The sequence below is a fragment of the Denticeps clupeoides genome, chromosome 1 (assembly GCF_900700375.1).
Source record: "Denticeps clupeoides chromosome 1, fDenClu1.1, whole genome shotgun sequence".
Taxonomy (NCBI): domain Eukaryota; kingdom Metazoa; phylum Chordata; class Actinopteri; order Clupeiformes; family Denticipitidae; genus Denticeps; species Denticeps clupeoides.
The window spans coordinates 10,633,086-10,646,032 of record NC_041707.1 but is presented as its reverse complement, the minus strand read 5'-3'; the positions used below and the strand labels follow the sequence as shown (position 1 = coordinate 10,646,032).

The window sequence follows — 12,947 nt, the reverse complement described above, 5'->3', positions numbered from 1 at the left end:
CCTGAGATTGGGAAGGACCATTCAGCGCCTAGGAACACTGCGCTGATGCATCCGCTCCCTCAAAATAGCAGCGTGACAATGACATGCAGTCACTAAACGCGTTATGGCAAATGGACACACCGCAGTGACTCATTAAGATGGGACCATTAATATAATGAGGTTATTAGGAATGGTCATATAAACACACAATTCCTATTAGCTTTTAACTAATGAAGGTTTGGGATGTACTTTTATTTCCTTAACCACTAGGGCGGCGGTGGCCTAGCAGTTAAGGAAGCGGCCCCGCAATCAGAAGGTTGACGGTTCGAATCCCGATCCACCAAGGTGCCCCCGAGCAAAGCACCGTCCCCACACGCTGCGCCTGTCCTGGCTGCCCACTGCTCACCAAGGGTGATGGTTAAAAGCACAGGACACGTTTTTGTTGTGTCACCGTGTGCTACAGTGTTTCACAATAACAATCACTTCAATTTTTCCTAAACATAGTGTCAAGATCACATCGGTAAGTCTCCGAAAAATACGTCTAAGAGAGCAGTGTGATATTTCCTGAGTTTGAAGAGGCTGTTTGGACGCCGCTCCTACAGTGTGGCTCTGCATAGAGCTGTATCTGAATGCCATGAAGTGCAGCACAAACAAGGGGCAAAAATCATTGATCAGTAATTTTCTTCAATACCAGTTTACCGATCAGCCATAACATTATAGCCTCACCCAGCCTAATATTGAGTAGATTTCCATTTTTGCCATTAAAATCAACCCTGATGCATCAAGGCATGGACTCCACTAGACTTCTGAATGCATGCTGTGGTATCCTTCCGTTTGCAAGATGGTGCATCCATGGGTTGGACTTTTATTTTTGAACACATCAACTTATAGTTCACTACTGTGCCTAATACCCACTGCCAGGTACCGTTATTCACTTCACCTGTCATAATGTTATCGCTGATCTGTGTGCTTCTGAAAAGCCCAGGAGATATCAGATCTTAAGACATCTCCTGTGTCAACCCTTGTCTGCGCAGCGCTTGAGGCCAGCGTAGCCCAATGACAGTCTGTGGTTCAGACAGAGCTGCGCCTCTGTGTGCTGCTCTCTACATCTGGGGACCTGTAGCTGATGGCTGAACAGCGCTTGGGGCTGCACGTGCATCCCCTGGAGCTGGCCCCAAAGAAGTTGCCTGGTGACATGTCCCCATGTTCCATCAGAGCGTCTGTGAAGGAGAGATCCTGTGGCAGGATTACCACCTTCTCGCGGCTCTTGTACCAGAGGCAGGAGCACATCGTCTGGAAGTGGAGCACCTCGGCATAGACGTCTCGCAGCCCACGACCCTTGCTGTCCGTCCTCTGAGTTGGTAAGGCTGAGGGGACACAAGGGTCCTGGCGTCGATGGGGCTTGCTTCTCGGATTCCCCCCGGAGATCAGTGCCCGCTGCTCAGCGTCCCGACGCTCATCTTCAGTGTTCATGGTCATGAAGCGAAGCACCAGCAGGTTGAGGAAGGCCCCGATTACCGTCAGGCCCATGAGGATGTAGACGAAGCTGAAGGCTACGTACTGGGGGTCATTTTGCAGAGCGTTGTCCTTCTGCAGGGCCACATAGTCACCAAAGCCGATGGTGGTGAGCGTGATGAAGCAGTAGTAGAACGCATGGAAGAAGCTCCAGCCCTCGTAATGGGAAAAGGCAGCAGCCCCCACACAGAGGGTGCTGAGGCAGGACACGAAGCCGATGGTCACCATGTTGGCCATGGAAACCCCAGTCCGCCGCAGGCCCAGGCACTTTTTCGTTTTATGCAGCAAGAACCTGACAAAGGTGTTAATCCTCTCGCCCAGGCTCTGGAACATAACTAGGGTGAGCGGGATGCCCAGGAGGGCATAGAACATGCAGAAGAGCTTCCCCGAGTCCGTGCTTGGAGCAGCGTGTCCGTACCCTTTCAAGCAGAAAGAAACAATTGCGGAAGCGTTATATACAAACACTGACCTGGGATAGCTAACGTGATTTTCTTGTTTTTTTTTTTTTACATTTTACTGACATTACCGATTACAATTCATAGCAAACAAGGCCAATTGTTGCCCATGCACCGAAAGCAAATCAAATAGGATACAGGGCGGCCACCGTCCCTCATGATCAAAAGAAATGCATCAAAAATATTGAACTAATAGCCTTCTTTCTTTGTTTTTTGTGTGTGTGTGTCCAGTGGCATTTATTGCAGGAAAATAAAATGTCATTTTTGGACACGAGGTGTCACTATTATTTATTAGTAATTCCAAATAGGTGCAAAAAGCCTTCTAAAGGAATCTATGTATGATCTTTAAAAATATGAACACGAACATGTGAAGTGACATCGATTAGTGTCTATTAACTAAAATTAATCAAACAAAGATTTCTTCGAGTTTACCTGCACTGAATGCATAGTCACATATAAAACATATTTTTAAAAAATAACAATCTGCTGCCGGAGCATTTTTTTATCCAATGTAAATGTCCTATTGCAAGCCACACAACGTTAGAAACTTCTTTGGTGTGTGTGTGTTGCTGTTATTTTAAGACCTCAGAATTAAGTTGAGTTGCATTACCTATGGTCGTTATCACAGTGATGGCGAAATAAAAAGATCCGGCGAACTTCCACTGCACTCCAGCTTTGTGCGGCTTCAGCTGCTGGACCACCTTCTCCAGCTCGTCAAAGCCGGCTTTGTTAATGCCGAACTTGCGCATCAGGTCATACTTGCGCTGGTCCAGTTTCCTCTTCTGGACGCTCTCGTTCTTAGACTCCAGCCCGTCGAAGACCGACGCTCCGATCAGCAGATAAGAAAAGGTGCAGATGATGAGCGCCAGGGTCCTCACGTTTTGCCTCTTCATTGTGTGGCCGATGGAGGAGTTTCTCGCGTTCCGACCCTGCTCTCGGACAGGTCGGAGTTAGTTGGTTCATGGCTTTGCCCGAGCGCTTGGAGTGTTCTTGAAAACGACCTGCCAAGAGAAGGGTCTTGTCTGCACAAAGTGGGCGTTCCCTGAGTCGACAAGTGGGCGCGTCCCTCAAACAATGACTATTTGCCGGACAACCGCGATGACAAAGTAAATACGTCGCCTGTATCTCCCGATCCGAAAAAAAGAGGCCAAGAATTAAGAAGACAGTTTTGTCATTCACCCTGCTGGAAGACATATTCGTCTACATATTGACACAAATTCTCATCAGCAGATTAGCAACGCGCCCGCCCCTTTCAAGACAGGGGCTCAAAGCCACGCCCACATGCCCTTATATGGCGTTCTGCGTCCGCAAACTTGGGAGCTGTTCCTTCAGCACCACCCCCGCACAGACGGGTACAGTTGCTTACTGGGGCCTGAAGGTTTTTACCCAGTGCTGACTTCCCATATTAAAAGTTGTCTACACCTTTCCAAAAGTGCATCCTACCATGCAATGCTAATATTGACTTTAATTTAGCTGGTTGCATAAACTCTACGAAATGTACAGAAGGCGGCCTAGTGGTTAAGGAAGGGGCCCGGTAATCAGAAGGTTGAGGGTTTGAATCCTGAGGTGCCACTGAGCAATGCACCGTCCCCACACACTGCTCCCCAGTCGCCTGTCATGGCTGCACACTGCTCACCAAGGGTGATGGGTTAATAGCAGAGGACACATTTCGTTGTGGCACTGTGTGCTGTGCTGCAGTGTTTCACAATCACTTCACTTTCAGAAGTGGATTAAAACAGGGGATAACCCCCCTGAAAGGTACAAAAATGTAACAAGATAAGACTATTTGTTGCACCTAAGGTTTCGCATGGAACTTTCCCCAGACCTTTATTTATGAAGGTGTGTTATTTGCACTGTAACCTGTGTTTTCCTTACACACTGTGTTTTCCTTATCAGATTTGCATTGTGTGTGATTGCAGTATTTAAGAGACAGGACAGGTGGTGCAGAGCTTGTCCAGAAATGAGATGATGTTGCATTACAGAAATGCAACGTTGCAATTTTGCACGGTCACTTTTTCCATCTTCAGCGCAGGGGAGTCGTTCACAGGTCTCACGCCGCCTTCAGATGAAGCTGGATGTGACACATGGCAGAAGGCCTGCTGCTGACCTTCTGTTTACACAGGGAGCAGATAAGGTTTCCAGGCATCATGCGCTGATGTCTAGCAACAAAATTAAACCTCTTGTCCTTGTGTAAATATCACTTCTCATTTCATGGCTTGCCCTGTACACACTTTCCAAAACAATTCACTGGGTTCTCTACAAACTAATAATCATTTAATAGACCACTGATGTCCAAAGTAAACAGCAACCCATTCACTTTTATCATTGCTTAATGTGTGCCACTAGATAGAATGATAACAGGGTAGTAGCGGTCAGATTCATAAGTCAGCATTTCAAATGCTAATATTCCCAAATCTCTTTCTATAGATTCCTACAGATTAGAAGTTTTGTGAGCAAACACTTTAGATCTGTACATTCACCAGATAAAAAATGCTGCAGATTAAATTCTTGCTCTGGACCCCTTCATGAGAGGCAATATATCAAAATGATATACTCTGATCCAGAACATTTATTCACCCTCATGGGAGAAAACTAAAGCGGCAAGGGAACAAGAACTTAACATTGTAGTTACAGTTGAGAGCTGGCAACAGTGCCTAGAAGCTATTCATACCTCCTCTGTCAGTATTAGACAATGTTTGATCCAGTTTAAAGACCTACATTGTCTACACTACTCAGCAGATAAGTTAGCAAAAATATTTCCTAATACCGGCTCAGAGTGCCTACGATGCCACCAAGGGTCACCTACTTTCCCAGTCATTGTACAATTTCTGGGAAAATAGTCTTTCACAGTCTTGTCATCTTTATGTAATAGAACGATTGAACCTACACCATACATATATTTTTGGGGTCCCCCCTCCAGATATAAATCTCAAGCCAAGGTGGTAGCTTTGGCCTCATAAATGGCCAGAAGACTTATTCTGCTGTTGTGGAAATCAGACAAGATCCCGTTTTTCAATGGTTGTATCAAGGAAATGCTCTCCATGGTGCAGTTTGAAAAACCCCGATTCAGTCAAGCTAATTGTCAGGAAAAGTTCAAGGAGAAATGGTCACCATTTATGTTAAATCATCCAGTTTACGTCCAGCATAGGCATGCAATTTCCTAATGCATATACAAAGTAAAATACTGTAACACTGAGAGGAGACTGCTTCCCTTGCTCCATGTTTTTTTCCTTTTATTTATTTATTTTTTACTTGCTTTTTGACAGGTGGGACTCAGGGTGGATATTGGTCAGCTGTTATTTGTTTGTTGTTCAAAAATTGAAAATCCCAAATGAAACATTTAAAAAAAAAAAAAATGCAATGCTTTTAACAGTGGGTGATGATTTTTTTTTATTTAGGGTTTGATATTTAGTATGGCAAATGAAAGCACATTATCAATTAAAAAAAATCTCTAGTGAGCAATCATTTTGTTAATTAAATTCTTGGGAATTCATCTAAATTAAGTGGCTTTCACTTAGTCTGCTTTGGTGAAACACTGTTAGAATATAACTTTTTGTATTACTATTATTATTAAACTGCATGTCCAAAATATAATCATGCAAAAATAAAGCCACACAACAGTCTCACAAGGGGAGAACCTGATTCACAGAAGGGAGTGGCAGGTCCAGGTCCAGCCAATAATGTAGGTATAACTTAAGCCATTTGATGTTCTGGAGCTACAATAAATAATGTTAGATGTAGCCTCAAATCCTATATCAGGTTCCCCACCTTTGATCTAACTGTCCTGCAGTTTGGGTACAGTGTGTTTGCTAAACATGCCATTGGTCACGTTCTGTCATTAAAGCGCCTCAAACTCGTCTATCCTTTGCTTGGTGTTGCCCATGCGGATCTGGCGCAGGGTCTTGTACTTGTCCCGGCCGGCGCGTACATTGTCTGAGTGCAGCATGTCGTTTTGGGTGGACTTCGTGTCATCACGGGCCTCTGCCAGCTCTGTGCTAAGAGTCTGTATTGTAAAAAAATAGTTTCATTTCAGTTTACTAGCCCTGGGTCACCAGAGCAGATAAAAAAAAAAAAAATAAAAAATCAAATGGACAAATGAGAATTCCTCACCATGAGCTGCCTCTGCACACGAACATTCTTCTCTGCCTCTGTAACACGTTCTTCCTCATCGCGATGGTTTTCGATCCCATCCACCGGCAGGTCTGCGCTGTAAGTGCCGTTCTCCTCCTCATGCTCATGTTCGTCCACATGCTCCTCAACCATGGCTGGGGCCATGGCTGGAGCTGCCATCACCATATGCAGCTCTTCTCTGGTCTTGACCAGATCCTCCTGAACCTCTTTCGCCTGAGAGAGGGGAAAGAAGGTGGGTCTTCCCTATCCAATGCTACTTGGTTTACAGTCCATACTTGCACAGTTCCTATTGCATTTCATGTATACGGAGTAGTCTTGTTTATCATCTGTATGTTGTGCACATCTGTAAACAACTATATTGTATATATCACTCTCTACAGTAAATTGTATACGGTGTTGTTTGTGCGACACCAATAGCGTAACCAAATTCATTTTGTTTGTATGTATGTAGGTGCGTGCGTGCACTAAACACGATTCTGAGCATACCGTACATCCTCCATCTACAAGTCATGGTATACTGCTGCATAATGCTGTTTCCACTGTATCATCTGCTTCAGTTTCATCTGAGGTCTCACTCACCCTGTTCTGCCATGTGTCAGCCTCTTCCTCTTTCACCCTCCTGGCTTCCTCCAGGAGGGCAATCTTCGCTGTATACTCCGCCAACTCCGCAGCCTGAATGATGCAAATAGAAGTCAAAAGCAAGAACAATCACATTAAGTGACAATGTTGAATGTCAGAAAATTCTGTGGTGTGGTGCATGCTCTCCCAAAGAACTAAGAATATTTCCGGTAGGTGAGAACAAGCCCTTAATCTCCAGTCAGAAACTCTAGACTGGACATTTTCTACGAACCAGATGCTCTTGGCTCCTCATCTGGTCTTCTGCCTGCCTGGCCAGCTCCTCTCTGGCAAGCAAGGCAGCCTGTCGCTCGGCCTCCAGGCGCGAAGCGTCCTCCTCCACCCTCCTGCGCTCCTCTTCCAGGTGCCTGGCCCGGTCCAGCTGCTCTTGCAGGTCTGCGCAATACAAACACAGTCAGCAGGGGGCACCAAACCAGGCTTCATCAGTGTTAGTTAGGGCTATGGTTTTGATCGATTTAGGGCATAGTAAATCCCAGTTAGTGTGAGGCTGCGGTTAAAAAAAAAAAAAAAAAAAAAAAAAGGTACAGAAGCAAATGGTCGGAGTTCATGATTGTAGCAAGTTAAGTAAGAAAAATATTCTAATTTGTTTAAAATATTTAATGACAGCACAGATACACACTTTCATGTGCCAACTGTGTTACTGACAAGCTGTAAAAAAAAAAAAAGTACGGAAAGCTAATTACAACTAACTAAAACACTTCATTTGTAAATCCTACAAAGGTTAAGTGCTGACCTTTCTCCGCCTTTCTGGTCTGCTCTTCAAACCGCTGCAGCTTTATCATGAGGTCCTGCTTCTCTTTCTCCATCTGATCTTTCTCCTTCTCCATTGCCTCTCTTTTCTTCTTCTCGTTATCCAGCTGGGCTCTGCAGAAACGTGGTGAATTCACACACAGCCATTACGTACCAACATTCTCTTTAGACTAGCATTCGACTACGTTATCAGCAGCATATACTGTATGGTTGCCCTCACTTCTCCATCTGTCTCTTGTGCTTCTCCTCACGGGCTTGTGCCTTCATCTGCTGCATTTCGATGGTGTCAGGCTTCCTGCGCCTCATGTACAGGTCGTGGTTGCCCATGCAGAGTTCCAGGATGCGCTTGTTGATGCGGAGGCGATTAGTGTAAAACACAAAGTCCTGAGGAATCAAGGACAGCAAGCCAAGGGTTTTAATGGGCTTGTACTGAAACAAAAGCAAATCTCTCAAAGGTGTAAATGATTTAAGCATTGTGTTCTGAAATTACCAAATCAATGTACTTCAATCTACATTCACAAATCAGTGTAAATTTATCATAATTTAACTTTACCATATATTATATATAGTAATATGCAACAGAGATAAAAACAAAAACTAAATCACTGGAACCCTGGGGAACGTGAGTGGAAAATGGTAACTCACTGGAGCTTTCTTGTCAATAGGCTTGATGATAAACTTCCTGTCATTAAATGATATATTTCTGATTTCACTCCAGGGAAATCCAATCTTTGGTGTGAGTCTAATGGCACAAAGTAACAATAAGAATCAAATTTTAGAGAGCAAAGCAATGCTTAAGTCACAGCGGTGTCAGTAAAAAAGGCACAAAATGTCACTAAGAGGACCAGAGGACACTAAGGCCAGTGACCCCATTTATGACAAATAAGCACATGGGCATGTTTACTCACGGAAAGAATATCAGGAAAGGTGACAGAGTGAGGGAGACTGACTCCTGGTACAGTGACCCCCCTTTTAGACTTTGCTGAACTGAGACACTAACAATGAAACCCACTCACCTGTCCTCTTTCTCATAGATATTTAGACCCAGTGCATCTACGCCCAGCCACAACTCCGTTCCCTTTTTGTTCTTGATGTCAAAGTAATTGACCCCGTACATCTCTAGATCCTGAGCAATCTTCAGATATTCCAGCATGGACTCATCTCTAGCAGGACAGATTTTAGGGATGGACTTTAGTACATTTTTAAAAACATGTAGACCCACACACATTAACTTTTACAATGAAATATTATTTGCTCATTATTATGAACATATTTACTGTATTGTATTCACTGTGCTGCTAATAAATATATTAACATAATTGAAACAAATGATGCAATAAAAATTATAGGATGATAGAATGATATAAACATACATACATAATCAATAATTGCAGACAGTTATAAAAACAGAATATAAAACTAAAATAGATAAAATAATACAGGTAGATAGATAGATAGATAGATAGATAGATAGATAGATAGATAGATAGATGTGAACTTAATATTAAAGAGCCATAATGGAAATTCTGTTTATCACTGTAACCTTGTCACAATTACAATAGTCCTATAGAAAAAAACAATATCTTATTATTCTGAATCTGTTCATGTATATGTGTATGTCTGACACTCACTTCAATGTTCCTCCATGCTCCTCATGCCAAACCTGAATCCTCTCCTCCCATTGTTCTTTTGACAGTTTGTGTTGATCCAGTACTCTGAAAAAAGGAGGACAACCATCAACATAACATACAGAATTCCAATGCAAACAGAAATTGAAAATTCTACATCAAAGTTCTTCATGCTTACCTCTGTGGCAGCAGACGTTCTGGACTTAGGTACCCGACACGGTGCACCTCCTTGTTGTAGTCCCCAAACTTGGACTGCACTGAGTAGGAGGCCAGGAGCACGGCAGATTCAGGAGGGCAGTACACCTCGTCTGACAGGATGCCCTCCTTCACCTGCAGGAAGAAGAGCTTCTGCGTGATCTCCTGGATCAGCTCCTCCGCCACATCCTCGGGGTAGAACTTGGCCCGGAACTTAAACTGGAGCGGGTTCTCCTTCTTCACTTCCTGGGAGAAAACCTGACGGACGGAGGAAAACGAAACAGCAGAGACGGGTGAGAACCGCATGGCAGTTTACATGGCGCTAAAACCCTATCTACTGTGCGCTCTCGGCAGATTAGATAAGTGCTCTTTTAATTAGCGTTGCTATTTGCTAATGCCACACATTAATGAGTCACACGTCAACAGAGTTTACAAGCGGTGGTCATTAATTAAAGGAATCTTTTATCTTGGATACATTAATCTCTCAATCGAAATTTGAAATTACAACGCAAACAAATGGTTATTTGTAGAGGCTACAATATTCCGCAATTAGTTTTCTAATCCTGCGGGAGATTTCAATATAGTTCAAAAGCTGAGAATCAGCACCACAAGTCAGTAATTACGTAAATGACTGAAAACGCATGAACTTTACCTTCTTATCCATCTTCAGCCATGACAGGATGCCTTTGTTGTCCACATACTGAAGACCAAAATACCACACCTCACGCAGGCCAATAGTCTTGACAACCTTTTAGATGCAAAGTAGACAAAACAATGTGTTAATATATTCGCTTGGGACACAAACCATAATTTTTTTCTCTATAAATTCTACCTATTAAATAATTCTGGAACCACCCTACATCAAGCAGTCTTCATTTTATAACATAGTATCGTGAACTCGTAACCATGCTTACAATGTTGCAGTACTTGTAGTAAGAGTTCACAGACAAAGCAAAAATTTTTACTTTTTAAATGTTATTTCATTTATTTGAAAGAGTACTGGAAGATTTATTGAACTTTTCTGTCATTAGAGGTGGATTTTTGTATTGTGGAACTGATACTTGTTCCACCACAGGAACATGCTGCCAGATCAGTGTGCTTCCAGAAAATTGCACGGAACCTGGCCATTTGTACTACTATAATGTCAAGGTTAAACATAGCCATTTCCTGGAATGTCTATCACTGTGAATGCAAGAAAAATCTGAATCTTTGATTGCTGTGCCTTCATCTTGGTTATCGCTGTGACATAATGCATTTGGTAAGGAACAACGAAGGAACGAACCTGTTCAAAAAGCTGTTTGCCAGTAGTGGTGGACTGGATGGCAAATTCCAGCTCAGCGTCCATTGTGGTGACGCGGACATTGACCTGCACATGAACATACATACACACAGTCAGCGAGAAGAGGGTTGGGTGAATAAACAGGTTACAAAAAAAAAAAAAAAAAAAAACTGTTAATAATATTTGTCAAGCCGGCAGTAAACAGCTTCAGCACTGTTCAAACTTGAAAATGGACATTTAAACCCGTGACTTCAAACAGTGCTCAGTACTCTGAATGACCTCTTGTGAGTGAGAATGCACTGCACTTGACTTGACTAACTCCAAAGTTAAACTACTGTCATGGTTTCACAACCCCTTAATGGATATGCCACAGTGCTGTAAAGATAAGAAAAGAAACTGCATTTTACACTGGCCATGTATGTCCTGGAGGTGTCAAGCATTACCTAGGTGTTAGTTACAATGCCTGTCTCGGTTTTATAGGGGACTCTGATATACAATTAAAAATATTCATGTCATGTGAAGGCATGAATGTCATATTTAAAGCACAAAGCCAGTTTATGATGAATAGTGTGAATTATACTCAATGTATTACTATAATTATGAATTCCTATTTGAACACTATATATTTTACCGTGTCATATTCTATATAATCCATGTTTTTAAATCTTCAATAGTTAAACTACTTAGGATTTCATACGGCAAGCAAGAAAACCCAAAAAATGAAAAAGAATTGACAGTGCATCTATTTATAGTGCATTTTCTATTATGGAGCATTGTCTATGCATTGTCATAGTGTCTAAAAAATATCATCTATTTTTACTTAAAACTTATGATAGCACTTATCTTGTTTTTTATTAATCTAGAGGACACTAAAACTATTTTAACAATAAATTAAAATTATTCTTACTGCGTTTAACTGCACATCTATCCGTGTGACATGACAATGACATCGATAAGCGGTACAAGACACATATCTCTGAACCAGGAGACCCAAGTTCAAACCCCATTTACTACCATTGTGTCCCTGAGCAAGACACTTAACCCTGAGTGTCTCCAGGGGGACTGTCCCTGTAACTACTGATTGTAAGTTGCTCTGGATAAGGGCGTCTGATAAATGCCGTAAATTTAAATGTACATCGTTCTTCAATGTTTACCTAGGACATGTGTTCCCATTGCCAAAGGAGGCCATCACTGCACAGCCAACAGGATGGAACTCATTGCGTGAGACCCGAGTTAATAAATGCATTTCAGTGGAACTGAAGCTGAACCCAGGCTGGTGAATATCACACCACCACAGTTAATAGACGTGGCATTTTTCTCCATTGTTTTAACAAAAAAAAAAAAAAAAAAACGCAATTCTCTATGTTTAATTAAGACATTCCAAAAGTGGCAGGTCACGTCTGGAGTTTGTCTTTTTCAATGTCACCATGGGTACACGCTGATATACTGATAAAGATACCCGGCCATAAAGCAAGTCTTTATCTTGACTTCTTTTTTTTTTTTTTTTTTTTTACAGCTTGGGGCAAACACTGCCTTACAACAAAAAACGTCCGTGCATTTTCCTATTTGCGGAATAAGGGAGTGTATTATTAATAAATTCCATCTGACAGAGTTGGATTACACATTAACAGTTGACTGTAAATCGGCCGAAATCGAAACATTCCTCAAAATATTGTCGTCATCAGCGCCCAAAGAAAGCAATAGGTTGTGTGACATGAATCCACCACGATCATTGCACACTAGTGGGGGGAAGAAAGGATGTGAGACTTGAAGACGTGATGCCAAAGTCCACCAAGGGGGGGGTGAATTAAAAAAAATATGATAAAAAGTCACTTCTGTACCCCAGATCCACGCAGAGTGACACGATTCTGCCGGCCTCATATTAAAGCAGACATAGCTGACGTCTGAAGTTAACGTGCGGTGGGTGTCGCGTTATTTAACAATTGACGGTAAAGTCACGCTCTTAAAGGGACCGGGTCTAAAGAAAAGCGGAACAAACCGCGTTTTCACCGCACGGAACGAACCTGTTCGGTTTAGGCCGTCAGAACGAGTCTCCACGGAACGACTCCGCGAAATCTGCGCGAACTCCGAAGTTGCAACAACGTTGAAGAGACGTTGAAGAGACGTTTCGAGGGAGGAGGGGGTGGTGGCAGCCAGAGCCCCGTGTCTTACCGGCTTGGGCATGGCTGCTCCTGGCTCCGGAGCCGCAGTCGGTCGGTACAGCTGGTCGGCAGGAGTCTCTCTCTCTCTCTCCTCTTTTTAACGCCGATAAAGAGCCGCCAACGCCTCGGCCACGATAAGTCGCCAGGTGCTCAAGTCCAAGACGGCCCGAGTCTCCACCCTTCCGTGCGTGTACCCACCTCAGCACCTTGAGCGGGG

The 12,947-nt window shown here is 43.1% G+C and overlaps 2 protein-coding genes across 2 annotated transcripts; both read right to left on the bottom strand.

The window, feature by feature from the left end:
• Positions 1-885: 885 nt before the first annotated feature.
• On the bottom strand, positions 886-3,061 carry kcnk3b (potassium channel, subfamily K, member 3b). Its single transcript, XM_028992369.1, has 2 exons — positions 2,560-3,061; positions 886-1,913 (listed from the first exon to the last, which is right to left on the bottom strand). The coding sequence occupies exons 1-2, from the start codon at positions 2,840-2,842 to the stop codon at positions 1,051-1,053; spliced, it is 1,146 nt and encodes a 381-aa protein (XP_028848202.1). The 5' UTR covers positions 2,843-3,061; the 3' UTR covers positions 886-1,050.
• Positions 3,062-5,327: 2,266 nt separating this feature from the next.
• On the bottom strand, positions 5,328-12,922 carry ezra (ezrin a). Its single transcript, XM_028976019.1, has 13 exons — positions 12,741-12,922; positions 10,572-10,655; positions 9,942-10,037; positions 9,273-9,547; positions 9,098-9,181; positions 8,483-8,629; positions 8,112-8,208; positions 7,687-7,850; positions 7,450-7,580; positions 6,931-7,091; positions 6,660-6,752; positions 6,060-6,293; positions 5,328-5,952 (listed from the first exon to the last, which is right to left on the bottom strand). Exons 1-13 carry the CDS (start codon positions 12,750-12,752, stop codon positions 5,788-5,790), a joined length of 1,743 nt encoding a protein of 580 aa, XP_028831852.1. The 5' UTR covers positions 12,753-12,922; the 3' UTR covers positions 5,328-5,787.
• Between the last annotated feature and the right edge of the window lie 25 nt (positions 12,923-12,947).